Source organism: Boleophthalmus pectinirostris, unplaced genomic scaffold, assembly GCF_026225935.1.
Source record: "Boleophthalmus pectinirostris isolate CB_2022bp ecotype Guang Dong unplaced genomic scaffold, ASM2622593v1 HiC_scaffold_20, whole genome shotgun sequence".
Classification (NCBI taxonomy): Eukaryota; Metazoa; Chordata; class Actinopteri; order Gobiiformes; family Gobiidae; genus Boleophthalmus; species Boleophthalmus pectinirostris.
Window position 1 is genome coordinate 32,384,327 of NW_026571153.1, and position 26,214 is coordinate 32,410,540.

The 26,214-nt window shown below is 38.9% G+C and overlaps 1 protein-coding gene across 1 annotated transcript in view; it reads left to right on the top strand.

Annotated features, from left to right (window-relative positions):
- Positions 1-7,008: 7,008 nt before the first annotated feature.
- Positions 7,009-26,214, top strand: part of dok1b (docking protein 1b) — a 37,786-nt gene continuing 18,580 nt past the window's right edge. The window contains exon 1 of the mRNA XM_055156467.1: positions 7,009-7,654. Coding sequence (XP_055012442.1) covers positions 7,598-7,654 — 57 coding nt within the window. The 5' untranslated portion in view covers positions 7,009-7,597. The remainder of the gene's footprint in view (positions 7,655-26,214) is intronic.

A 26,214-nucleotide genomic window follows, 5' to 3' on the forward strand; every position in this document is an offset into this window, starting at 1 on the left:
TTGTAAATCGCGTAAGATTTTCTTTTGAGTCGAGAAATGCTTTTGTGAATGTTGTTACTTTTATTTGTAAGTCATGAATTATATTTGTGAATGTTGTTATATTTGTTTCTGGACCATGACATGTATTTGTGAATGGTGTGATATTTATTTAATAATAAAGACTCAAACCTACTGTCACAGGTTCATCCAAAATAAATTTAAAGAAATGATGGCTTAGTCGAAAAACTTCACTTAAGTGTGTTTTTATTCACATCACAGCCCAATGTGCAGATTGGAACTAATTTCTTTACAGTGGAAATTATGTGGTAGAGTCCAAAAAAAAAGCGGCGCGCACTCTTGGGCCAGAGGAAGACTCGCCGGTCAGGTGACGGGGCAACAGGGGCGCTCCGTCACACCTCCATAGTTCTGATAATGATAGCTGTTTTAAAACAGGGATTCTCAAACTGTGGTGAGGGTCCTAGTTTTGTCAGATCTCACTGTCAGATCTTCAAGGACAAATATATACATAACAAAATATTAATATCATATATTGTGTGATATATAATTTCTGTAGATGACAACATTTCTATATGTTGGCTTATGTTGGGGTTATAAATTACAGTCATTTGAATGTGACTGATATACCATCTTGGTCACATCTTACATATGGCTCTTTTAAATAATAAAAGAAGGACAATGGATATTTACAAAAAGATTGTAAAAGAGGGATTAGGCTTGTCATGAGGCAGAATGACATGACTCAATAAATCAAGAAATGAGTGGGTTAATCAATGCTCAGGACACCTTTTATGTTGGCCTATAATTGAGGTTGCAGAGCTCAAGGGGAAGTAACATCTGTATGCAAACTATGCTTAACTCCAGCCAAAAGTCACTGTCTTCAGTCTGTGTGCCATTACGCTGCATAATGCATGTAACGGATGTGTTGGTACAGCCTTGTTACTCTTTGATACAGTGGAATACACCTGTTAAAATAAAGTGTATCAGCTAAGTACCTACATACATACGACATGTATGTCTTATTTTGGAAGATGTCTGCTGTTATGCTCGTACATAAGAGCTGTGTTGGTACAGCCTTCCCCTTGAGCTCTGCAACCTCAGTTAATAGGCCACTATAAAGGTGTCCTGAGCGTTGATTCACCCACTCCAGCATTAGGGTGCCTTGGGTCTCAGTTCAGCTCATTGTCTCCTAGAAGAATTCAGCACTTTGAATACATATTAGTACATGATATTACATATTGTTACACAGGTTGTACCACTGTACCTAATGAGATAGATACACTGTAATAGTAACATTGTAAAATGAAGTGTTACCCTCAAAGGTTGTGCTTACCAACCTGTACATGAACTGAATCCACTTTTGTAGGGGGACCTTGGAATGACTGAATATGGACTTCTGCCGCACAGATGTTTGTGTGGTGTTTCGGTGTGCTGTCCGCCGACATATCCTGTTATTAACATAAAGAGTGATATTCAACATGTGGATGTTAGGCTAAGTAACATCCCATTTTCACTGTATATTTATACTGAATATATGCAGTGACATTATGTATGACTTGTATCTTAACAAAAGTAATGAATACTTGAGTAGATTAAAGTATATCACTTTTATGTATGTATATTTTAATTCAAATATATTTGCCTTGATTGGTAGGCAGCAGTCAGTATCAGTATGAAACTAGATGGAGCGCATAGCGGTACATGACCACAGCATGGTATTGATTTTTGGCTATCCTGCATATGATGTTTGTGTAATTTCACTTTCGTTGTTTTAAAATTTGTGCTAGCAGCGGTCATAATAAAACACGTGAGATAAACTTGATTTATCTCCACTATTTAGGCTAGGCTACTATAAAGATGCACCTTGGGCATGTTATTCACTAAAAGGTCTAAATAATAATAATAATAATAATAATAATAATAATAATAATAATAATAATAATAAACAGGCCAACATATGCCACTTGACAATTGTGTCAAGTCGTATGTCACAGACATATGGGAATAGGCAAGGCAGGCAAAATAACATTTAAACAACCAGTCCCTAATAAAAAAAATGAACAATATAGGCTGACTAATCCAGACACTTTATAGTTGGCCCATGAAGGAGCAATAGCCTGTGAGTATTTAATTATCTGTATTCATAACCTACCAAGCATAATGGTCCACTGTGTTCCACTTCTTTTTCAGCTTCATGTTGTGGTGGCAATTTTTGCATTTCAGTTTCTTCTTTAAAAGTGTGCGTGACTGTAACCAACTGATCATTTTACGAGCTGTCTTAATTGAGCTATCTCCTTTAATAAGTCTTTTCACATAATTGAACTTCATCATGAAATGTGCCCACGACAATGAGCCGATAATTTTGATGATCTGATCAGATAATCTCCCGCCGTTGACGAGGTCTACGTCATCACCCTCGCGCCAGAACCCGGAGCCTTGCAAAAACAGAACAACAACATGGAAAACCAACGGCTTAAAAGGAGGATAAACACCAGAGCTAAAAAAGCAGATGACGTACCAGATGAGGACACTGTTTGTAGTGGTGAGTATTTTGGTTGTATATTTGTGTTTTATAGCTAAGGATACATTGTTAATAGCAAGGGCTTGTTATCTAGCAGTGGTGGAGCGTGCATTTTACACCTGGCTTTCAGTAGTGCTCAGTCTGAAACAATCCACTCCTCAAGAACTATTTTATGGTTACATTCTACACAGTATAAAGAGCCGTGAAGATTCTGTACATGGAGAAGAAGTGAGGAGCACTGGGGTGCTAATCCAGGACTAAACCAGAACTAAACCAGGACTGTTTGACGGGACTGGTCTGAAGGTGCGCCCGTGTAGACTGTGCCTCTGCGCGGAGAACCGCTCAGCGCGGGACTCTGTCGCCTGATTGCCCGTTGTGGACACTGACTCTCTCTCTCACTCGCTCTCTCTCTCAAGTCCAAGATTAGTCCTGGTGTAGTCCTGATTTAGACCTGATTTAGACCTGGTTTAGACCTGGTTTAGTCTTGGTTCTGCTACAGATGCAGTTAGCTGCTTTGGCTGGTTCGTTCTTACTGTCCAATCAGCGGGTCTGAATCCGGTTACATCGTATGTCTGCTAGAAGACCCTTAAAAAAAAATAAAATAAAAATACCAACTCAAAATCTGATTGGTTGAAGCAAAGCAACAGTTTCATTGACATTTATTTTGTGTTCAAGGGCCTGTAGAACGGATTGTGGGACACAAGCTTTGACTTTGACTATGAAAATGCACATCTGGAAGCGGCACGACCATCGGAAAAGCTCTGAAAGCAAGAGGACAGGCCATTTGGAATTATTTAATAATAATATAATTAACCTCAGGCTGTGATTCAGATATTTTTTTAGGCCAACAGAGAAGGACTTGCAGGCCCTGACGCTGAACCACTACTATCAAGAATCGAACCAAAGACATCTTTGGAAAGAACAGGACGAGCACTTTCAGATGATACCATGGTGTATTTTTCAAGATCGTTTACCAAAGATGTTTTTTTTTTAGTAGTTTAATATGCATGCAAATCCATAATGTAAAGATCAGAAAACATTTCACTATATTTTGTTACTCTACTTCAACTTAAACGTATGGGTTACAAAGCGCTAAACAAAATTTGACAATAACGACGTCCTATCTCTACCAAATTCCTCACAGACATTTTATCACAACCATCAGAATGAAAGTCTTACTCAAAAGATCAACTTAATTAATGTTCTGCTGTTGCTGTGTCTTGTGTTTTGACATATCACTCATTGCCATGAAACAGTAGCCTATGTATTTTGAAGTGGTTGTAATTATATTATAATTGCATTGTTATTGTTATGTTGGTATATGAAGTCATTAGTACTGGACAGAAAAAAAAAAAAAAAAGTTCTCTGTGCATGTGTGTATGTGTCTTTCATTGTGGGTCCAATGGGATACTGTAGAACTTTCTAGATTTTATTGATAATAAAGTATTTCTGCTTGTTAGGTGTGTCCATGGCTACAACAGCTCGGCTGGTGGCCACAAATATGGCTCGTGAATTGTAGCTGTGCAAGATGAGGATGAAGTGGCAAAACGACAAAATTGAGGAGCTCCCCACAGAACGAGACTACCTTAAAGAACAACTTACAGCAGGTCTGTCTCACAACACAGTAGTTTAGTTCAAGTATGGTATTATTCTTTGATGTACACTGCACCCATACACTACACTGCACTGACCTAGGCCCAGGCTACTGTTCAGCTGTTCAGTTCATACACTAGGACAGTCCCAGCGCCTGCTCAGCACAGCAGGGGGGGAGTTAGTGTGGCAATGTGTTACTGCTTTTTTACCATAAGAGCAGAAACACATTGCCACAATTAAATATAATAACACAACATTTATTATAATCTGACCATTAATAAACAGAAATTGCCTATTCCAGCTCAGGATTTAATGCATGCAGATTTTACATGTGTTCTGTTCCATTCCTTGTGTATTTTTTTACAGCTCTTAAGAGGGATCCTGATGCCACTAGTACAGTGGGGAGCAGTAGCACAAGGGCGAGCAGTATCTCAGGGGAGAACCATATTCAGGCATCTTCTTCTTCAGATACCTCAGTGGACAATAGCTCTGAGTCATCTGAGTCATCTGCCACATCCTCATCACAGGAGAAGAAAAGGAAGAAGGGGAAGAAGAAGACGAAGGCTGTGAAGAAGTAAAAGAGAGAATCAAAATACATGCAAAGAGGTAAAACAATAATTTAAATCTTACCTCATTTTTGTTCAGTTTATTCCTGCTGAGCTCTTCTGAATGTTGAATTCTCCAGGTTGGCTAGGAGGGGTCCACATGTCCACTTACTACAGTGCATAGAAAATCACTATGCTGTTATTTGAAATGTTATTATCACATTGCATGCAGAGCAGTACACTTTAATGAAAAAAATAAATACAATTTTTTGAGAGACTGAAAAATCTCATTGAAAATTAATGACAGATCTTTGGAATCTGTGCTGAAATATATCTGCAAAATCTACATTTTATTGTGTAAATTACAGGCCAGAAGCCTGATCAAGTTGTAGAAAGGTACAAGAAGATCCTGCACCTTTACAAGAAGCTGGGGATCATGTCTGGTGCATTCAAGCTTGTCAGTATTGACTGCAATACCGTCGTGAAAAATGCTCCCATTGCAGAGTTCTTCATTGTGGCTCCAGACACCTACAATGAGGTGTTGAAAAATTCTGGAATGAAAAAATTTTAAGCGACATTGCTGTTGAGTGTTTGGCCAAAGTTCAGGCAGATCAGGAGCTGGCTGACAGAGTAGCCCTGTTCAAAACTAAACAGAAACTTCTTCCAATAAAAAAGAAGTGATGCAGGCACACGTGGACTTTTTTTTTTCTTTTTTTTTTTTTTTATTGACATTAATTTCAGTTCAGTTACTTCTTGGAATGTATAAGTTTTTTTGTATTAATTTGTTTAAATGGATGCATATTCTTTTCTGTTGAAAAGTTCAATACAACCAATTAAATATTTGTTATTTTCTTTCCCTCTATGGTGTGGTTTCATGACATGTCGTCGTATTAATACAAACCTTAATAGGTCATTTGTACATGTTTTGTAAAGCATATACAGTTCTCACTAGAAGAACTCCCACAAAATACTTAAGTAAGCAGTTATAACTGATGAGTTAATCATGAGTGAGCTTTAAAAGTCATTTGATAATGTTTTGTAAAGCACAGACAATTCTCACTTTAGAAGAATATATTAGCTCCATGAAGGGTGGTCGTCATGTGGTGAGCGTAAACACCCCCCGTTTAACCTATTCTAATGACCATGTACAAGTGCTTATAACTGATCAATACTGGGGAATAACCCCATTAACAAATGAGTAACAAATCATTAGTTGAGTATGTGGGTTAAGAATTTGATAAATTTGGGTGTAACAATGTTTTTACATATGAATAGTTGATTAGTACTAATGAATTAGTAATGATTTACTAATGATGACTAAAGACATTAAATAACGTATTTACTAATGATTAAATCACGTGAAAAAATGAAGAGGTAAGTGTGTACAAATGATTAACCAATGTGTTAAATAATGCTTAACAAATGGCTGTAAGATGACTTCTTCACCATGGACAAAGCATTAACATATACATAGGGTTGGAAAGGTGACTTTTAAAATATATTCCCCTACAGATTACAGATTACATACCCCAAAATGTAGTTTGTAATGTAATCCATTAAATTACTTAAAGTGAGTAAAATAATCTGAATACTTTGGATTACGTGACTTGCGGTAGAGAAGCAAAGACGAGGAAATCTTCACATAAATTTTGTCTGCTTAAAGCCCAGACTTTCCTTAACCGTATTAACAAATATTATTGATAGAAGAGGAGGAGACACGGTCCACACAGCATGATTTAGTCCTGTTAAATCCTGTTTTAGACCTGGTTTTAGTCCTGGTTTTAGTCCTGGTTTAGTGTCCGGCAATGAGTGGAATTACGGCAAAAAAAAAAAAAAAAAAAAAAAAGAGGGGGATACAGCCCAAAATGTAAAAACAGGAAAATATCGCCGTGTAATCAATTTATTTCAACAAAGTAACTGTAATCCAATTACGACTCACTGAAACAGTAACTGTAACTGAATACAGTTACTCATAATTTGTACTCTGATTACATAACTCCGGTACATGTAATCTGTTACTCCCCAACACTGCATATACATCTATAAATGATTAACTGATGAGAAGTAATTAAGAGGTAACTGCTTACTAATGATTAACAAGTGTGTTAAATAATGCTTAATAAGGAGGAGTTATTATAAAGTGCTACCCATTATTTATATTATTTATTTATGCTTCACCATAACGCTGAAACAAGTTCCTAGTTTGTTCCTAGTTAGAATTTTCTTCACTGTCAATGCCAATAAAGAAAAAGACCAGCAGAGGGCGCACGGTACCGCGTTATAACACGGTAAGAACGCCTGACAGCACAGTTTGAAGAGCGTGCATCACTTCACTTGAGTCGAGTGCACATATATACGTTGCAGTCGCGTTTCCCACAGCTCTGCAAACAAACAGCACGGTTCATTTGACCGTAACGTGAGCGCGTGTTGTGGACGAAGTTTCGATCGCTCCGAAGCAAAAGGAGAAGTTACACAAGAGGATCTGCGCGTGGAGGCGGAGAGAAACGGAAGAGGAAACGCGCGCGGACACTGCTGCTGCGACACCGGAGCTTTCAGCATCACATTCTTCTCACTACAGCAGCGTTTTATTTTCTTTTTGATTCCAAAGCCGTTCGTGAATTGTTAAAGAGAGCGACGCATTGCAAGAAACGCTATTTAATTTGAAGGCGCGCGTCGTTTGGTAACTTTACGCACGCGATAGCCAGCCCTGTAACGGGACAACTGGCTTCAACTCCATCAAACTTTACTGGCTGAAGTTTTAACGCCATGTTTCGCTTCGTTTTCCACCGCCGTTTGGATATCGCGATGTTTGGATAGCGCAGTCGCCAAACGGGGCGCAGGGGAAAGAAGTAAGAAGCCCGTTATATTTGGGATTTTTAAAAAGTTTTTTTTCTTAAGACAAGTTCAAGCCAGCGCCTCTTCCTGCGAGACACTGCGCCGAATGGACGCCCACGTAAAGGAGGGACAGCTGTACGTCCAGCATCAGAAGTTTGGGAAGGTGGGTGCTTGGTTAGGATTACGCACGGTACATGGAAAGTATGCAGGCAGCTGGAAAAAAGTTGCAAACTACTCACTGTCAAAGCTGTATGTAGAAGTGATTAAATACGTGGCTACAAGCAGAAATTGGTAGAGGAGACAAAAATTAGTAAGTTTTGAGGAAAGTACTTCAAAATATCTAAATTTAAAGTACAAGGTTCAGGTATTTGGAGAAAGTTAGAGTAAGAATAAGCGTATGGACGTAACATCTGATTTATAATTAAAGTTAATAAGTGTGAGAACAAAACATTAAATCATGCACAAACTGATATTTTCAAAGGGCAAACATAAAAGCGAGGAAACTTGAATCAAATCTGAAGGAGTGATGCAAGAAACAGAAATGCTTAAATCTATTGTCAACAGAAAAGAGTAACCAAAATTGTATTCAGGTAAGAGTATCGCAATGTACAATATATTACTCAAGTAGAAGTACAAGTATAGTGTCTGGAAACTTCTCTGAAAAATACTCAAATCAACTTGGCTGTTTAGACCTGGTTCTTGTTTCCTTCTTACACTTAATAGTTACACGCTTTATGGAAATATGTAAATCTATTGATCTGTAATAATTGACAGAGGTGGATAACCGAAAACTTTACTTCACAATAGTGTTACATAGGTACACAGTTGTGGTGTGAGAAATTACTAAGTAGAGTGACTTAAAGAGTAACATCAGTTAGTATTAGTGTAAGAAAAACGTTTGTCACTTGTGGATTTACTCACAGTGGGACGAGTAACCACAACTTTTACTCAAGTGAGAGTACTGTTATATTGAGCAATAGTAAATGTAACGATATCCAAACCTCTCCGTTCGATATTATCACGATATGCATCTCATGGTACGATATTTATTGCAAGATTTTGAAAAGGCTGATATAATTGTAGATAGAACACTTTTTTGCTTTTGCAGTACCTTGACAAGATTTTGGTGTGAATTATTACCATTATAATCCCAAGAATTCAAGTAAAAAACATATCTTCATGTTGTCTGCATTGAAATGAATCATGGGATATGTAGTTCCCTATATATAAAACCATGCATTTAAGCAAAGAAACTTGTGATTTGATATATTGTGACAGTCCACAATATTGTGAGACTTTTGACGATACGATATCACGATATTTCGGTTATTTTTACATCCCTGTACAATATATTACTCAAGTAAGAGTACTGTCACTGTACAATATATTACTCAAGTAAGAGTACTGTCACTGTACAATATATTACTCAAGTAAGAGTACTGTCACTGTACAATATATTACTCAAGTAAGAGTACTGTCACTGTACAATATATTACTCAAGTAAGAGTACTTATAGAAGACATGACCTGGGCACAGTGTGCATGTGTGTGTGTCCTGGAGTAGAAAGGTGGTGGGGTCACGTGAGCGTGGGTGTGTGTGTGTGGGTGTGTGTGTGCGTGGACGTGGAAGTGTTAAAGGGTGCGCTCTCATCTGGGCCAGGGGGAAGGAGACAGTTGAGTAGCTGTCATTTTTCTTGATTGCTGTTGCTTTTGTTTCTGGTTTTATTTGATCAATACAGCGTTCATCTTTGCAATATTCCTGCTCTCATCCGTACCTTCCCGCTGTGGTTGATAGTATACGGGTTTCCCATTCTTTGCAGATGCACAATGGATCCAGCCTCTTTGTTTTACGCTGTATTCAATGCGTCATCATTTTTACTGGACCCAGTTCTACTTCTTCTCGGCTACCAAGGAACACAGGCATTGTGTAGTACAGAAATGAAGCTTTCCTGAGTATCTATAAAATGATCTTGGTCTGTATCTGAACTAGTATAAGAGCACATAGACACTATGAACCTACTGTACCACTGAGGGATTACACACAAATAAGACCACATGGGAATAGAAACGAAAGTACTATGATTTAATGTTGAAAATCACATTCTATTGCCATTGTAGTATGAGAATCGATATTGAGTATAGAGTCTATTCCTTAGTATTGAGTTAGAAATGTTTGTATCATGACCACACTAGTCAAACTACAAAGTGCTGTCGTATTTATTGACACTGTACAACCATTAGTTAGTTGTTATATTAGGTATTTGGGAAAACTACTGAAGTAGAGTAACATTTATAATTTAGAGTTAATGTAATTGGAAGAAATAAATGATGCACAAAATATGGTATCTTCAAAGGACAGACTTAGAGTGATACTAGAGTGATATAAGTCTGGTCTTCACACCCTCATCTGCATCTTAAGCAGCACGGTACAACTGTCCGATCAGACTTTTGTTTTCAGAGCTCACAGGTCACATATCATTTACATATTACATTGCATTTCTCTCTCCTCAGACACAAAAACGAGACAAATTAATCATATTTCAAGGCGCGCTACAAGTAAATGTAACAGTATCTACCTCTGTCGTAACTGATTAGACTCTAGAACGCTCTGTATTATAAAAAAAAATGCATTTCAACTAGGGATCGGCATGATTAGTCGATTAATCGATAATTGATCATTAAGAATTTCATCGATTACGTTAATTTTAATCGACAAACCGAATGCAGGTTGCTGTGCGTAGCGTGACCAAACGGAGGTCCGTACATGTAGCTCTCTGCACTCAGAAGAAGCGAACAAACATAAACATTTGGTCCGCCTGCAACGTACCGAAGCACAAATGCGTATTTAACAATGACTTGTACAAGAAATTCCACGCTTTCTGTTCCGGTCGGTGTGAGTCCATGTGCACAGTGTATAAAGCAGCACATATGTTTCAGTGTCCAGTGGGAAAAAGTTTTGCCAGGTGAGAGTTGCTCAAAGTCAATGAGTCAGTTCCCACTAGAGGTGAGATCGGGCCTAAAAAATCCAGCCCGACCCGACCCGGCCCGCGGGTATTAAAACCCGACCCGGCCCGAGCCCGACCAATTAACTTGATTTGCAGGCCCGAGCCCGAAGCAAACCCGAAATGTCATATTTTATTTGTGACTCTTTTTGCTCTCGTATGAAGCAAAGCGCCACATTCAGCGAAGACAACGCAAGTTTCTGTAGCATTTTCAACAATCAATTTGAAGCTTTTCCACACCTCACTCTTACCGGTGCGTGTTTGTCTTTTCAGTTCTCCTGCCTTTAGTTTAACTTCTTGCTCCTCCATATTGGGGATACCAGGTCAAAATAGATGCAGACTTGCGGAGGGGAAGATGATTAAATTAAGAGGGCGTTCATGGTGCGCAGAGCTCTGGCTCTGCGGATCCTGTTTAGTAGTTAAATAGCAATTACATTACATTACTTCTCTGTTTTATCCATATTATTTATTTTATAACAAGTATTCCTTAGTTTAGTATCCTCACATCGTTTTAGCATACATTTTATAAACATATATTTATTTGAAGCCCGAGCCCGACCCGACCCGAAGTAATGATTGACATTTTAGACCCGACCCGACCCGAAATTTCGGGTCGGGTCGGGCTTGGGCTCGGTCTTAAGATCTTACCTCTAGTTCCCACCTCCCTCCCCCCGTACGGTGTCCTGGTTTTGACAAACGCAAATCTGGTCACACTAACCTGTATTCCACTGAGTCATGTCTTTTAATCCGACAGAAGTTGAACCGAATCAGCGACACAAGAGCTGGAGTTTTATCTTCGCTGAGTTTATGCAAATTAGCGATGCGGTTTTAAGTTTCATTTCTGTGAGAGTTGTGCAAAACTGAATTAAACACATTATAATGTCAAACGGGCTGATGTGGCTCTAGAGTGGTTACGGTTTATTTGTCTTAAAGTTGAATTTATGTATGCAGATTAGTAGTGCAGATAGTAATAATAATGATGATCATTTTAATATAAAAACGTTAATGATTAATCGATAATCGATTGTTAATTCTTCCGACGATCGATTAAAAAAATGTAATCGAATGCCCATCCCTAATTTCAACTAAGGTTATCGAAAAAAATCAAATCAATACTTAAACTAGATCACATAACGGGATAAAATGTGACCTTTCCTGACCAGTTCCATCTTGAGTTTTATCAGAGCTAGTATGAGAGCACATAGTGTAATAAACAACATTTATTAACAAAATTATTTTGTGTTTAAAATTACAATATTGTCTAAAAAAGATTATTTGGGTATCAAAGTCAGTATCGAGTACACTGTCTATATTTTAGAATAGAAACTGACTCTGTAATGTTAATATTGTGACAACACTAATTTGAACAATATTAGCTGCCCCCATTTGTATGTAACATTATTTCCCTATAGAATGTTGTGAATCATCTGAAACACAACAATAGTTTATAATACTGTATTTTCCACACTATAGGGCGCACTTAAAAGTCTTTAATTTCAACAAAAAACGACTGCACGCCTTATAATCCAGAGCACCTTATATATGAATTTATTGGGGCGTCTTAGTACGACTTTAGTAAAGTACAAAGCCGCACCACTTGCAGCATTACTACTCCCGTAGACAGGAGCATCGCGGAGTAATACATACTGTGATTCCTTTTAATATCAAAATGCACCTGTCAAGAGACACACTTACAACACCCACTTTAAACTCAAGACTATTATAAAGTGAAAGTGTGAGGTGTGTGGGAGCAGTGGATGAGAGAAGGAGAACACACATTCACCAAGACAGAGACAGCGCCGAGCCACTTACACCACGATCTGCCAATGGATGGTGGACGCCTGGACTAAGGATCAGTATCAACTGTGGTCCGAGCTTTCACCAAGACCAGAATCATCACTGAACTGCAGGGAACAGTAACCACACTGACTCGGATAATGACGAGAGGGATGTGGGCGTGTGGACGCCGGAATCACCCAACTGTTTGAACAATTATGACTTATTGTGAATACTCTAACAATTTAGCATCTCAGACAGTATTTATTTTTTTAAGCATTACAATTGAACAAAATTTGACTGACTTATCTATCTGTTGTGTTTCGTTTAATGCGCCTTATAGTCCGGTGCCGTTTATATGTGAAAAAAGTTGGAAAATAGACCGTTCAATGACAGTGCGCCTTATAATCCAAAGCACCTTCTAGTGCAGAAAATAGAGTAAATAAAACCAATTGAAAATGCTGCAAAAGAGCTCATTTAAATTATAATAAACCACACGGGCGACAGTAGCTCAGTTGGTAAGAATGTTTGTCCACTGATCAGAAGGTTGGTGGTATGAATCTTACTCTTGACTTAAACATCTTTGATTGAGCGGGCTGTTGTTATGTCCTTGGGCAAAACACTTAGCTCACATTGTGTCAAGTGTCTGTGTTCACTGGTGTGTGAGTGTGTGAGTGGTTTCTTGTTGTAAAGTGCTTTGAGTGCCTGGAAGGTGGAAAAGCGCTCTATAAAAATGTGACCATTTACTTGCAGTGCTTGAACCTCAAGTGAGACATTTTCAGGCATGATTTAGCACGATTTGGATGAAATGCTCTAATACCCTCTCCATCAAATAAGCATTTGGGAGATTAAACCAGTGGTGAGGAGCTATGAGATATCCCACAATCCACTGCATAGATTAAACCAAACAGATTCTTCATTAAAATCTTCTGCATAAATAAACTCGACTTTACAACATATAAACCATAACCACAATAGAAACACATCAGCAGGTTTGATCATATAATTCAGTTTTGATCACATTTGTTTACATTTTACAGAAACAAAACTTAAGACCGCATGGCTAATTTGCATAAACTCTTAACGCTGAAAAAACTCAAAAAGCTCTCGAACTAAAGGACATGACTCAGTGGAATATAAGTGTTTTTTTGGGGTTTTTTGTGACAGAAGAGGTGCTAATGATGGTGAGTCTGTTCTGTGCTGATACCGTAGGAGATGTTTTAGCTTTTCAGTGATCATACGCGTGCAAGGTCATACAAGTGCAGATTGTACATGTGCAGGTTTAGCACAGCTCTTTATTTTACAGTCATTTCACTCATGTATGGTTACTTTATGTTGGTCACTTTATTTATGTTGGTCTCTTTATTTATGTTGGTCACTTTATTTATGTCGTTACTGTTGCGGTGAAAAGACTGAAAAGTGTTTTTTGGATGCATGCGCACTCAACTTTATGTTGCAGTCACCAGGATACTGTGTTTACATGTCACAGTGTCCCGGTTACTATCGGAATATACCAGCTACAGTATCCTGGTTTCTAATAACCGGGATACTGCACTGTGAAGAAACCGGGATACTCAAAAACCTGTTTTTCTATCTATCAATGTATCTATCTATTCAATTTTAGCCCCCACATCTGTATTGAATATGACTGGCCTGTAGAATGTTGTGATACCATCTGAAGCACAGCCACAGGTGATATTTACTCTAGAGCTGCAACTAGGAGATTTTGGCTAAATCTAATCCAGATAAAGCTCAAGTGAAGCTGCTTGAGGACATGCAGAAACAGAAAACTGTTTATACTGAGGAAAATACTAGGAAACAATGTATCCATTAAAAAAATATATCTATTAAATAACTTAGTGAGTAACATAATCAGATTTTTGGATTACTTGATATTGTCATGCTTTTTAAAACTACATGAATGTAGCAACCACATCCTGAAAATTCTTGTTTGTTCTCTTCAAATGGTCTGTTAGGCCCAAGTCTCCATGAACAGGCATTTGTTTGCTGTAGAGAAGCAAAGACTAGAATATTGTAACATAAGAAGTTTTGTCTGGATAAAGACAATAAAAGGCCCAGTCTTTCCTTAACCCTCTCAGGCTCAAATACATTTTTTGTAACAGGAAAAAATCTGATATTTGGGGAAAATGATCATATGGGGAGGTAATATACAATCCTGACTTTTTTTTGAGAGAGACCTTCACATCCAGTGTGTCTGGGATGTTACAGATTTGCAGCATTGGTCTGGTGGTAAATTAACACTGAAGACTGAAAATGATATGAACACTAACTTTATGTGTAAACCACTTTTCATAACAATGAAAACATAAAGCACAGTGTAAGAGCTTTACAGTGGCAGAACAACATCACTTTTTCATGTGGTTCTCCAAGAAACAATTTTTATCCTTTGTAAACAACAAAAGTACTTTGCACTTCTGGCAGGTCGTTTGTGTGTAGCCGTTCTTGCACAGTCTGCATCGCCCACGTTTATCAGCATGGATGGAAAAAGAGGCTCCTGAGTAAAAAAAGCTCATAAAATATGGATTTGGAGTAAGTAGGTAATTGGCATTTGGCTGTTGCAAATCTGAACGCCTGCCTGGAGAGGGTTAACCATATTAAAAATATCATTGATAGAGAAATGCTTTCTATATGAGATCACCTTAAATTATGTCCACCTACTGTTAGGTATCATATAAGTTTAGTCCTGGTTTAGACTTGGTTTAGTTCTGGTTTAATTTCTGATTTAGAGGCTCACAGGATGAAGCGCGGTCTACGCAGTGTACACAAGAAATACACGGCGCACGGGAGGACGGCAGTGTCTGCGCAGTACAAAAGGAGACATGGTCCGTGCGTTCTCAGTTTGATGACGATGATGAAGGTGGGTGTTTGCGTGCACGTCCCCTCATGTGGCACATCACTATAGAACAGTACTGCAGGTTGTTTTCACCAGTGCCAGTAGCTCCAGTTTGACTTTTAACTTGTAGGCGATTTTGTATTTGTTATGTTTTTATATTTTGCATTGGGAGAAGTGGGTGGACGGCGTACCCCCTGCATACCACGCCCACCACACACCCGTCTCTCTTTTCTTTGAAATTCAGACATCACTTTGTATTTAAAGACACAAATGCATTTTTGCCCGTGCACTGCTGGCTCTGTTCTACTGGCTCCTTGACCTCGTCCACTGTGTGACTGACGCTGTATCTTACATTGCTCTTATTGCGCGTGTTCTGTTTGGGTTTCTGACAATGAGTAGAAGTACCGAAATAAACATTTAAAAAAGGGATATAGCCGTATAATCCAAGTAACTGTATTCTGTTTACCTCTCATTGAAACAGTAACTGTAACTGAACACAGGACAATCACTACTATAATTTGTATTCTGATTACGTAATGCCAGTACATGTAATCCGTTGGTCCTCAACACTGATTATAAGTCACACTTCAGAGCATTATCTCAGCACAATCAGCATGCATCTCACAAATGAAACTCGCACATCACAGGTTGTAGCAGGGAAGTAGACAAGAAGGGACAAATGGCTCTCTTGTTTCGGGCCCCAGGGTTTTAGGGGCCCACAATTGGACCCTCTTCCTTTTAATTTATATTAGAGCGGGGCCCATGTGAGGCTTCCTGTTCCGGGCTCCCAAATTTCTGTCGACGGGCCTGTGTTGTCATGTACAGGTTTGTAACATTTGGTATATTTATGGAAATTTGTCGTGTGGGAGCATGGGTGACGTAGGTTTGTGGGCGGAGCCTTGTACAGAATCATACAGCTAACCATAAGGAAGGTTTAAATAGGGCCAGCAGAGATCACTGGATTACTCAAACCTGCATGCATGATACTTCAACCCTCTCCAGGCAGGCGTTCAGATTTGCAACAGCTAAATGCCAATTACCTACTTACTCCAAATCCATATTTTATGAGCTTTTTTACTCAGGAGCCTTTTCTCCCATCCATGCTGATAAACATGGACGATGCAGACTGTGCAAGAACGACTACACACAAACAGCCTGCCAGAAGTGCAAAGTACTTTTGTTTACAAAGGATAAAAATAGTTTTTTGGAAATGAAAAAGTGATGTTGTTCTGCCACTGTAAAGCTGTTACACTGTGCTTTATGTTTTCATTGTTATGAAAAGTGGTTTACACATAAAGTTAGTGTTCATATCATTTTCAGTCTTCAGTGTTAATTTACCACACCGGACCAATGCTGCAAATGTGTAACATCCCAGAACACACTGCATGTGAAGGTCTCTCTCAAAAAGTCAGGATTGTATATTACCTCCCCATATGATCATTTTCCCCAGATATCAGATTTTTTTCCTTTTACTAAAATTTTATTTGAGCCTGAGAGAGTTAAACATCTTCAGACATGTTATAACAAAAAATAGTTACCCACTCTGTAAATTGTCATGTGTTTTATAGTCTCTTGATGACGGAAGGATTATTAAAGTAGTTATTGATGATATAAATAGTGTATCAGTGATGGTTTTCCTGCTGAGTGGCTGCGGGCCTGCCTGAGCTCCGTGGTGGAGTGGTCCTGCAGCAGAAGAGGGCTGTTGTGTTGTGTGTCACATGACCAGAGCACACAAAGACTCCTCTCAAACTACAGAGCGTCCTGCACCCAGAGGAGGGCACAGGAGCCAAAAATGTACTCAAGTAAGAGTAACGTTACTTTAAAATGATATTACTCTAGTACAATTATAAAGTCGTGGGGCAAGAAATTATTAGTGAAAAGTAAAAGTAACTTAAAGAGTATTTTGGGACATACCATTTGATTTATATTTTGAGTTTATTGTAACTTGAAGGACAAAACATTAATGCACAAAATCTGGTATTTTATCAGAATAAGCAACAAACATTTGAAATGCTAAATCATATTTGAAGGAGCTGCAAGAAACACAAATGTTCATTTCTTATTGTCACATAAAACTTTCGTCACTTTAGACTTACTCACACTGGGAAGAGGAAACACAACTTTACTCAAGTAGGAGTAAAAGTTCTGCTACCCACCTCTGACTTGACTGGCTGCAACTATTATTTTAAAGCAGACTTATTGTTCTTGTTTATGCTCTATAGGTCTAATCTATGGCACATGTGGATCATTCTGTTATAATCTGGACATTTTAAATCTCATTATTGATCTTAAACGACTTAAACATCACCGTAAACCTCATGACAACAAAGGACCGTATGCTGTGGGCCCCGCCTATGGATGTCTGCACATCAGACTAGAGCAGAACATTTTGTTTTTCAGTTGTACCAAAATGACTATGCAACGCTGCTTAATCGACAGAAATTAACATGGAAAACGCAGTGCGTGCATGACAGTGAGAGTACCAGTGGAGGCGAAAACGAGGGTAGATCTGAGCAGTGACATCTTGAATGCAGGAGAATAAAGATGACTCAGACACGAATCACTCCAAATACAACTTCAGAGGGTCAGTGAGCTGGAAACAATCTAATAAGATGGTGAAAAGTTCTGAAAAGTCCATTTTGCTGCATAGTTCTGATTTAACTGAACCAAAACTGAGTGTTTCACAATATACCCTCACAAAACATTCCCAATAATGTACTTCCTCTAAAATTTTCTTTTTTCTAGAACAGTTGTGCCAGAATACTTTGATGACTAAAACAATCATAATTATTATTCTGTTGCATAATCAAATAGCATAATAATAAGAATAATATTTTTTATTGGGGTGTATCAATTCTGCTTTTTCTGTTTAATACACAATTTTGATACTCTCCCGATATCAATACTAGATCAGAGATGTAAATTAGAATGTGTCATTTATTTCATACGGTAAACAATTATCCAAATGTATTTTGTACCTGTTATTTTAGGGATGCACCAATCCAGCTTTATCCTGTGTCCTGATGCAAGTTGCTGTGGTTTTATTAACAGGATGACCACTGATTGTGCTGTGATTGCGCTCTGAAGGGGGAGTGACTTAGTGCAGAGAACAAGAAAGTGAAACTTATTAAACATGTTAATATGTTGTTTTCTGCAAATACAGCATTTTGATAACAATAAAAGGTAACATGGTGATTTAAATATGTTTTGTGTTGGCAGTTAATTTGTCAAATACCCCTCTTTAAAAAGGTCTGTAGATAATGGGACTGGAGGATCTGGAAAGACTTAAGCGGTGCGTAAATCTGTCAGTGATCTGTTAATGTGAGTCACGCTGCAGAGTGTGTGGCTGCAGGGCTAAGACAGGAGTGTGTCTACTGCACAGCGCTGTGAACAGGTCTGCTGTGGTTTACATTCTCATTACTCTGCTCATACACAAGTACAGGTGTGATCATCACATTTTATCATTATGTTTATTGTGAGAACAAAACTAAGAATGATTTGTCTGACCAACATTACATCAGCATTATCTAACCATTGTCTAAAGGCCGTCACAAACTACGGGAATTTTTTTGTCTTAAACAACGTGACAAAAAGCATGCACAGAGACACCAGGAGAATCTGAAGAGATTTTAAATCTCCGATCTCAAAGACTGCAGCGGGATATGTCTGCGTACTACAGGCTACACAGTTGTGAGTGCACCTCACGTCAACTGTTTGTAAAACCACTTGCTTTGAGACTCTTAAGTGTTCAAAGTATCAAAAGCACTGCATTTCTAGTTCAGATGGAAGTCAAAACTGTGTTATTATTTGTGAAATGTGGTGCAATACTTCAGATTTTTAACGCACAGAAGGTTAGTGATCAAGTCCACAGGAAGTAGAGTCAGTGACACTAATCTGCACCTTCACTCCAATCCTCGCGCTGTGTGGATGTAAACAGACACACGTGAGGACCTACTCTCACCTCTTTACTTTTAAATAACGCTTCCAACTGGATTAACAGCGTTTTTTTGGACTGGATGTCATTATTTGCATAGGACAAATTTTTTGGATAATATGAATGAGATACTGCAGTTTAAAAAAAATAAAAAAATTTACAATTTACAAGAGGTGAGGAATAATTATTTTTGCTATTTGATGAGTTTGTATCTTGGGCCTCACTTTGCGCACACTGCTCCTGACGCTCTGTTTTATGGGCTGTTACCGTGGTTTGGTGGTTAGAATCTGATAGAGCAGCTCAGAGTCACACTGACACCACACACTTGAGGAGCTCAGCGGTTTCAAAATCACACACAAAGACAGAAAGTCGGGTCACGTCTTCTAGGACGTGGAAAGAAGCAAATCACAAATCATGCAAATTCTTCTGTAGTATGTGGCAGCCTTAACTTGTTGCTATTAAGTTTGTCAGCAGTTTTCTGAAATCTGTGAAAAACAAAGTAAAGTTAAATCTACAGTATGCAACGTTTTAGCTGACTAAATGACTAAAATATATGCATGTTATTTCATGTTGTAGATTTTTCAGTGTAATGAAAACAACCAAAAAGCATGCATCTTTACTCTGAGCACATTTGCATCTCCACAAAACTGACTCTTATTTGGCTTTGGCCTCCTCCTGTTTGTTTCCATGGAAATGTTGTTCCTTTTGCTATAATTAGGGCTGTCGCGATAAGCGCAAAAATGAATCACTGCAGTACTAAGAGGCCCACGGCGATGCATGTTGGGCCATTGTAATCACTGCACGTGACCAACATGACCCGACCCAGAGTTCTGTACGGGTCTATTTTTGGAGACCGGCACCTGCCCGGACCCTTGATAAATCACACACAAATTAAAAGCATTCTAACTGAAGCATCCATCAGAATAGGCCTACGAATTGAAACATTATGATTTCAAAAATTACAATCATGAAATGAAATGAAACGGTTACACTTTCTTCGGGGTCAGCCTTATCATCAGAAGGTCCTCTAGTGGGAAAATCCATGTTCAGGTAGTGTTACATATTGTTAAAAATGAAATTGTATTTCAAGTTTTAAAAAGTAAATATTAAAAGTAATAAATATATTAAACCCTTAAAATACAGCAAAAATGTTTGAGGAAATAATGATTTGGGTGGAAATGTCTGTCTTTAGTGTAACAGGGTTAATAATTGTCTGATTTTCAGGCAACAACTTGCAAAATGTTCAGTAATTCAAGCTCTACAACCTTCATTTCAATTTTATTTTAAATATTTTTCTTTTAATATAGCATTGGTGGGTTTGTAAACCAACAAATTAAGTAATGCTGGTCTTAGCTAATGCTGTTATGCATGATTATGTGTTTTCCTGTCAATATTTCTAAAAATGTTGATGTTGCAGCCATTTTTAATTGGTAAACATCCAAAAGTTTACTAATTCTTCCCTGATATCCAGGGATTATTCCCTGTTGCTTTCATCAAATATACATTCAATTGTTCAAGAGAAATGTTGCTGACAAACCAAAAGAAGAGGTCATGATTTTCTAGTGGACCTTCTCACTACAGGGCCTTCTGATGATAAGGGTGTAACACTTTCTTCAGTACGGATAAGAATTCACAGACGCGACTCAGCTGGCACTTTCCCATGAAATATCCAAAAGGTAAATTCACATAAGTTGAACCTGAACATTGAGGTTTGTCAAGTTATTGTGTACAGTTTTGTATCATGTTTTTGCATATTTTTGTGCATATTTTGTGTATATTGTAGACTTGTGTGCGGAGCATTGCACAGAACCTTACTGCTAACCGTAAGGAGGGTTCGAGTAGGGCCCGGGAGAGATCGCTAAATGACTCGAAAATGCATGCAAGACATCTAAAACCTCTTCAGATTTGTTTTTTTAAGTGGGAACAATATGCTCCTCACAACTATTATGTAACCCGAACTATCATGGTATTTAATCACTATATTTAACTCACCTATTCATGAATGGATGGAACAGTAATATTTGGAGGTCAATATTTATCATAAGTACTTTTTTCTTTGTACCAGTGGGAAGATTATGGATGTACTAATAATATTTTTTTTTGTAGTACTCTCCTGTTGAGTGAGGAGCTGTGTGTACATGTGTGTTTGACCACAGTGTGCTCTGGTATTCTCCTCTCTGTCCAGACTTGTCCAAAAGGCACGAGTCGAAAACTGAGCCAACAATAAATTAGTACTGCTTTCACTGTAGGTCTAATGATTCACTGGACTTTCTTCAACTATTATAATGTCTTCTTTGAGTCTGAACCCTCCCTGTGGGTCAGATGCCCTCCCTGTGCGTCAGATGCCCTCTCTGTGTGCCCATTGGGGTCTTTTGTCTGTGTACAAGCTGCCAACCCTGTAGTTTAGCCCTCTCTATAAACATGTTCTTTGCGAGTCAGATGCCATCACGTGGCTCCATAGAGCCTTAAAGGCATGGGATTTCTGAATTAGTTTAATGTTCACATTTCAGTTTTGCTCCTCAATGTGTCCATGGGTTTTGTTTTACGGAGATACAGAAGTGCTGAAATCTACTTTCTTTGTTCACCTTTGTTTAGGTGTTCATGTGGGAATTGTCAGCCGATGTGACGCGGAGGTGATGGAGCGGGGGAGGGGGGTCATATGTCAAACGCGTCATAGGCTGCGTTCAGACTGCAACCTGAAGTGACCCAAAACCGATTTTTTGGCCCCATGTGACCTGTATCTGATCTTTTAATGACAGTCTGAATGACACAGATCAGATTTTTTCAAAAGCGACCCAGGACACTTGGATATGTGCTCCTGAAACCGATACATATCCAGTGTGAACGGCCAAAGTGCATTCATCCACCTACACGTTATCAACAAGACACAAACGTCACTATTCTGCGCTGAAGTAGGAGAAAATTGTTAATGAACTCCATGTCACTGAAGTGAAGCACATCACCACTCACCAATCTCAGCTACGTCTCCACATCCACACGTTCCTTTCAATGGACGTTGCTGCCGCTGTCCCACAAAACACAACGGCCAAAAACCTCGTCCTTCTCCTTCTCAATCTCCTCCTTAAATCAAGTAAGTTGTTTATGTTCTGTACGAGAGGAACTTTAAAATCTCCAGGTGCTCGATGCTGCGTCCATGTTTGGACAACTTCAGTAAACACAGAGCACGCTCACTGCGGTTGACGTCTTCGTGTCTCCAGTGCACATGTGGGACACTTTCGGGCCGTTTACTGTTCACACTGGAGTCACATACAAGTCGCATTTAATTGGAAATGTGAACGACCTCACAAAAACATCGGATTTCACAAAAAAAGTCTGAATTGAGCATTAAGCCCTGCAGTCTGAACGTAGCCATAGATGTAGCTGCTGCATCATCGTTGTAGCAGCTTTAGTTCGTAGTCTCGTGGGAGGGTGGCAGAAATTCGCTGCAATATTCTTAAAAAAAACGTTGAATTAATCTAAAAACCACTTCGGTGACATATACCCACACATCACTCTTAGAAGGTAGAAAGCTCTAAAAAGTTGATTTTGCATGAGAAGGGCCCTTTAAAGTTTTTTAATAACAAACAAAGAAATTAAAAAAACTTAAAAAAAATTGAAACTGAACTGTAGGGCTGGGTATCATTAAGAAGTTGCCGATACGACACATACCTCGATACAGTGAGCTTTCGATTCAATACGATATATTTCAAATCGATTCGATACAGATCAATAAAAATAAAGGCTAAATCATGTCTGTGATACTAAAAGTCTTTGTTAAACCACATCTTGTGCAAAGTTCATATGAAACACAAACATTTTAATCCTCAAAACAGTGAAAATGTCAAATGTGTCGCATTAAAAAAGTTTCCTTCCTCTCAACAAACACCAAAACTGTAGCTCTGTAACAAAATAATTTAGTAAAATATACCAAAAATACTCTTGGTGATATATCGATACAGCAGCCCACGATATCAATACTGTATCATCACATTAAGCGATACGATATATCGATATTTCAATATTTTTGCACACCCCTATTAAACTGCCACGACAGGACAAGACACTGACAAAGACACAGACAATGACAAATGCAATGGACCAAGAAAAGCCAGAGGAGAACACCAGGTATAAATGCACACAGACACAGGTGAAACACATCAGGGCGGGGCAAACAATCAAGACAGGAAGTAAAACTAAAAACTACAAACAGACAGGAACATTTCAAAATAAAAGGGCACACAATACTAAAGGAAAAAGACAAAAACAAAATAAGCAAAAACAACTACTACAGAACATGAACCATGACATAGTGCTAGTACAGCCTCTGCAGCTCAGTGAGGGAATTCTAGAGTTTCTGTCAATATACTGTGGTCCCTCGTTTATCACAGGGGTTACGTTCCAAAAATAACCCGTGATAGGTGAAATCTGCAAAGTAGTCGACTTTATATTTTACAATTATTATATCTGTTTTAAGTCTGTAAAACCCCTCACCACACACTTTCTACACTTTTGTCAGACAGGACAGTTACAATCCTTTTTGCATCCTTCTTGAAACTTATTGTTGCTGTTGTCCTTTTGTTATTTTCATTCTTCTTAATGTAACAAGCCGAAGACTCATTTATTCCGTAATGGAGCCCTACAGCGCAGAGTCCTGCACAGGCCCATTTTTTGAGACCTGCACCCGCACAGTACAACACCGCACCCGCCCGTTAACCCGAGATTATATCAAACTTTTGCGCTGCCTATGCCATGGACTGAACCAAGACTAAACCAGGACTGAAACAGGACCCACTGTTGAGACAGGCTCGCAGGAGAAAGGACCGATGGAGAGCGCCGCACCTCAGTCCAAGATTAGTCCTGGTTTAGACCTGGTTTAGTCCTGACCCACCCATGTGTAATTACTACCCACCCCTAATACGCAATAATACACTGTAAAAAAAAAAGCATGCAAAATTGCACTTAAAAAATCCGCAAAACAGCGAGACCGCAGAAGGTGACGCGATATAATGAGGGACGACTGTACTGAAAATGAGACAAACTTGGATGTGTCTCTATCTGCAGGTTGAAGAAGCTACAGCTGATTTGACCATCTTTACATTGTGAAAGTGGTCCAGAGATACTTAACTTTTGCATTCTGAGCATCTTAATTATTCACCGAGATGAGCTCCCAGAGACCAGAGCGCAGTTTTGACTTAATGTGGAATTTACACCAGGAGCGTCAGCAACACATAACGTCTACAGAGCTGCATACGCTCATACTTGAGGGCCTGTTTACATGAGAACGCTTACGGATAAAAATGACATAATATTTTTGTCTTTTGCTTTTTGTTTAGACAGTGACGGCATTTTTGGGGCTTCTAAATGCTAAATCTGAAACCGCCCTCCAGAGTGGAAAAATTAAATAAGCTCCACTGTAGTGTTTATGTCTACACTGCCCAAGACACAAAACTCTGGTCAGATCGTGTTTACGTCACGTTACATCACCACCTAGTATCATCACCTAGCCACCTGGCATGCACACCCAATTGAATTCCACACACTTTGTCTTCACATGCGGAATAAAAAGTGAAGACGCGACTTTTGCGTCGTCTGTTCAGACTGTCATCATGTAAATGTAGCCTTAAAAGCTTCAATTTACACTAGCGGCAACAGAGCTGCTCCTGTGACGCCAAACTCTGTGTATTCTCACATTTAAACACTAAACTTTTTGCATTACTTATGTATTAATTGTTACATGACTAGTGGTTTTAGAGAACGTATCTTGAAAGGGCATCGGGAGTTTATTTTGACACAGTTTGCGTATTTTCTGTTTTGCTCGTGCTAAAAAGCATGGAGACGCTCTGTTGACGCAGTAAAATTAGAACTCCAATCTAATGTGAGCAGTACGTAGCATCATGACGGCCGTTGGACGCGCGTGGTGAAAATTGTGCGACCATTTTGTGGCCGGTTAAAATGGAAAGTGATACCTGCTCGTGTGCTGTGCTACTGCGCTTACACTTTGGTGTAAATTGGGCATACATGTAAGGTTAACAACAACTAGCATGCTAACACATACACCTGATGTTTTATAGTTAGACGCAAACTGTATACAGTAGACATTTTTCACCTTGCTCACACAATAAATTGGCACAGGGGTAAGACTCAAAACATGAGGAAGAAAAACAAGTAGGCTCCAGACGCTTTAAAGCACAGGCAACAAAGAGTCAGTTGTGATTGTAGTTCCTTATTTTAAATTGTAAGAGCTCAGGCTACATACAGTTCCTTTAAGTTTACTGGGCCATACCGGCTTCACTTCCTCCATCTGAAAAAAGCAGTTCTATAGCTATGAAATGCTCACGCAAGTGGATTTAATATCCAAACGTTCCAATGGGTTTGTGAGATCCATATTCAAATACCTACTTCTTCCTTTCGCAGTTTGAAAATGGAGTAATGCTGCTTTAAAGTGGGACTAAACATAGGGTGACCATATTTGTATTTGTCAAAACCAGGACACTGTATGGGGGGTGGGAGGTGGGGCCTCATCATCGACATTGAGCTACTCTCATCTGGCAAAGCTTTTTAATGTTTTTTCAGTGTCCTGTGAGCTTTGAGGTACCTGGCACCCCCACTGGACACTGAAATATATGTACCTGCATTGCACACTGCGCACATGGCCTCCTACTTTCCTGACCGGGATGGAAAGTGGGGAATTTCTTGTACAAGTCTTTGTTAAATGTGCATTTGTGCTTCGACATGTTGCAGGCTGACCGACTGTTTGTGTCTGCTCGCTCCTTCTGATGCACAGAGAGCTACGAGCCACTCAATTTAATGGCCCAATGAAGGGTAATGAAAACCCGGACATTTGCATCACTTTATTAAAAAAAAAAAAAACACGGACGGCCAGAACAGGACGTGAAAAATTGACATGTCCGGGCAAAAACGGACGTTTTGTCACCCTAACTAAACGCAAACTCTTAAACTCGGGGTCTGGAGGTATAAGGAACAGTGGTGTAACAGGTATCCACAGTTCAAACTCCGCCCCTGTTTCTGATTACAAACATTTGGCTGTAATAATCAGGCCAGTCTTGTGTGATGTCACATAGTACTTGAAATTGCAGTGGCCCATGAAGGCAGCACAGAAAGACACAAATTTACGTAGTTAGCTCTAAAATTGCCAAA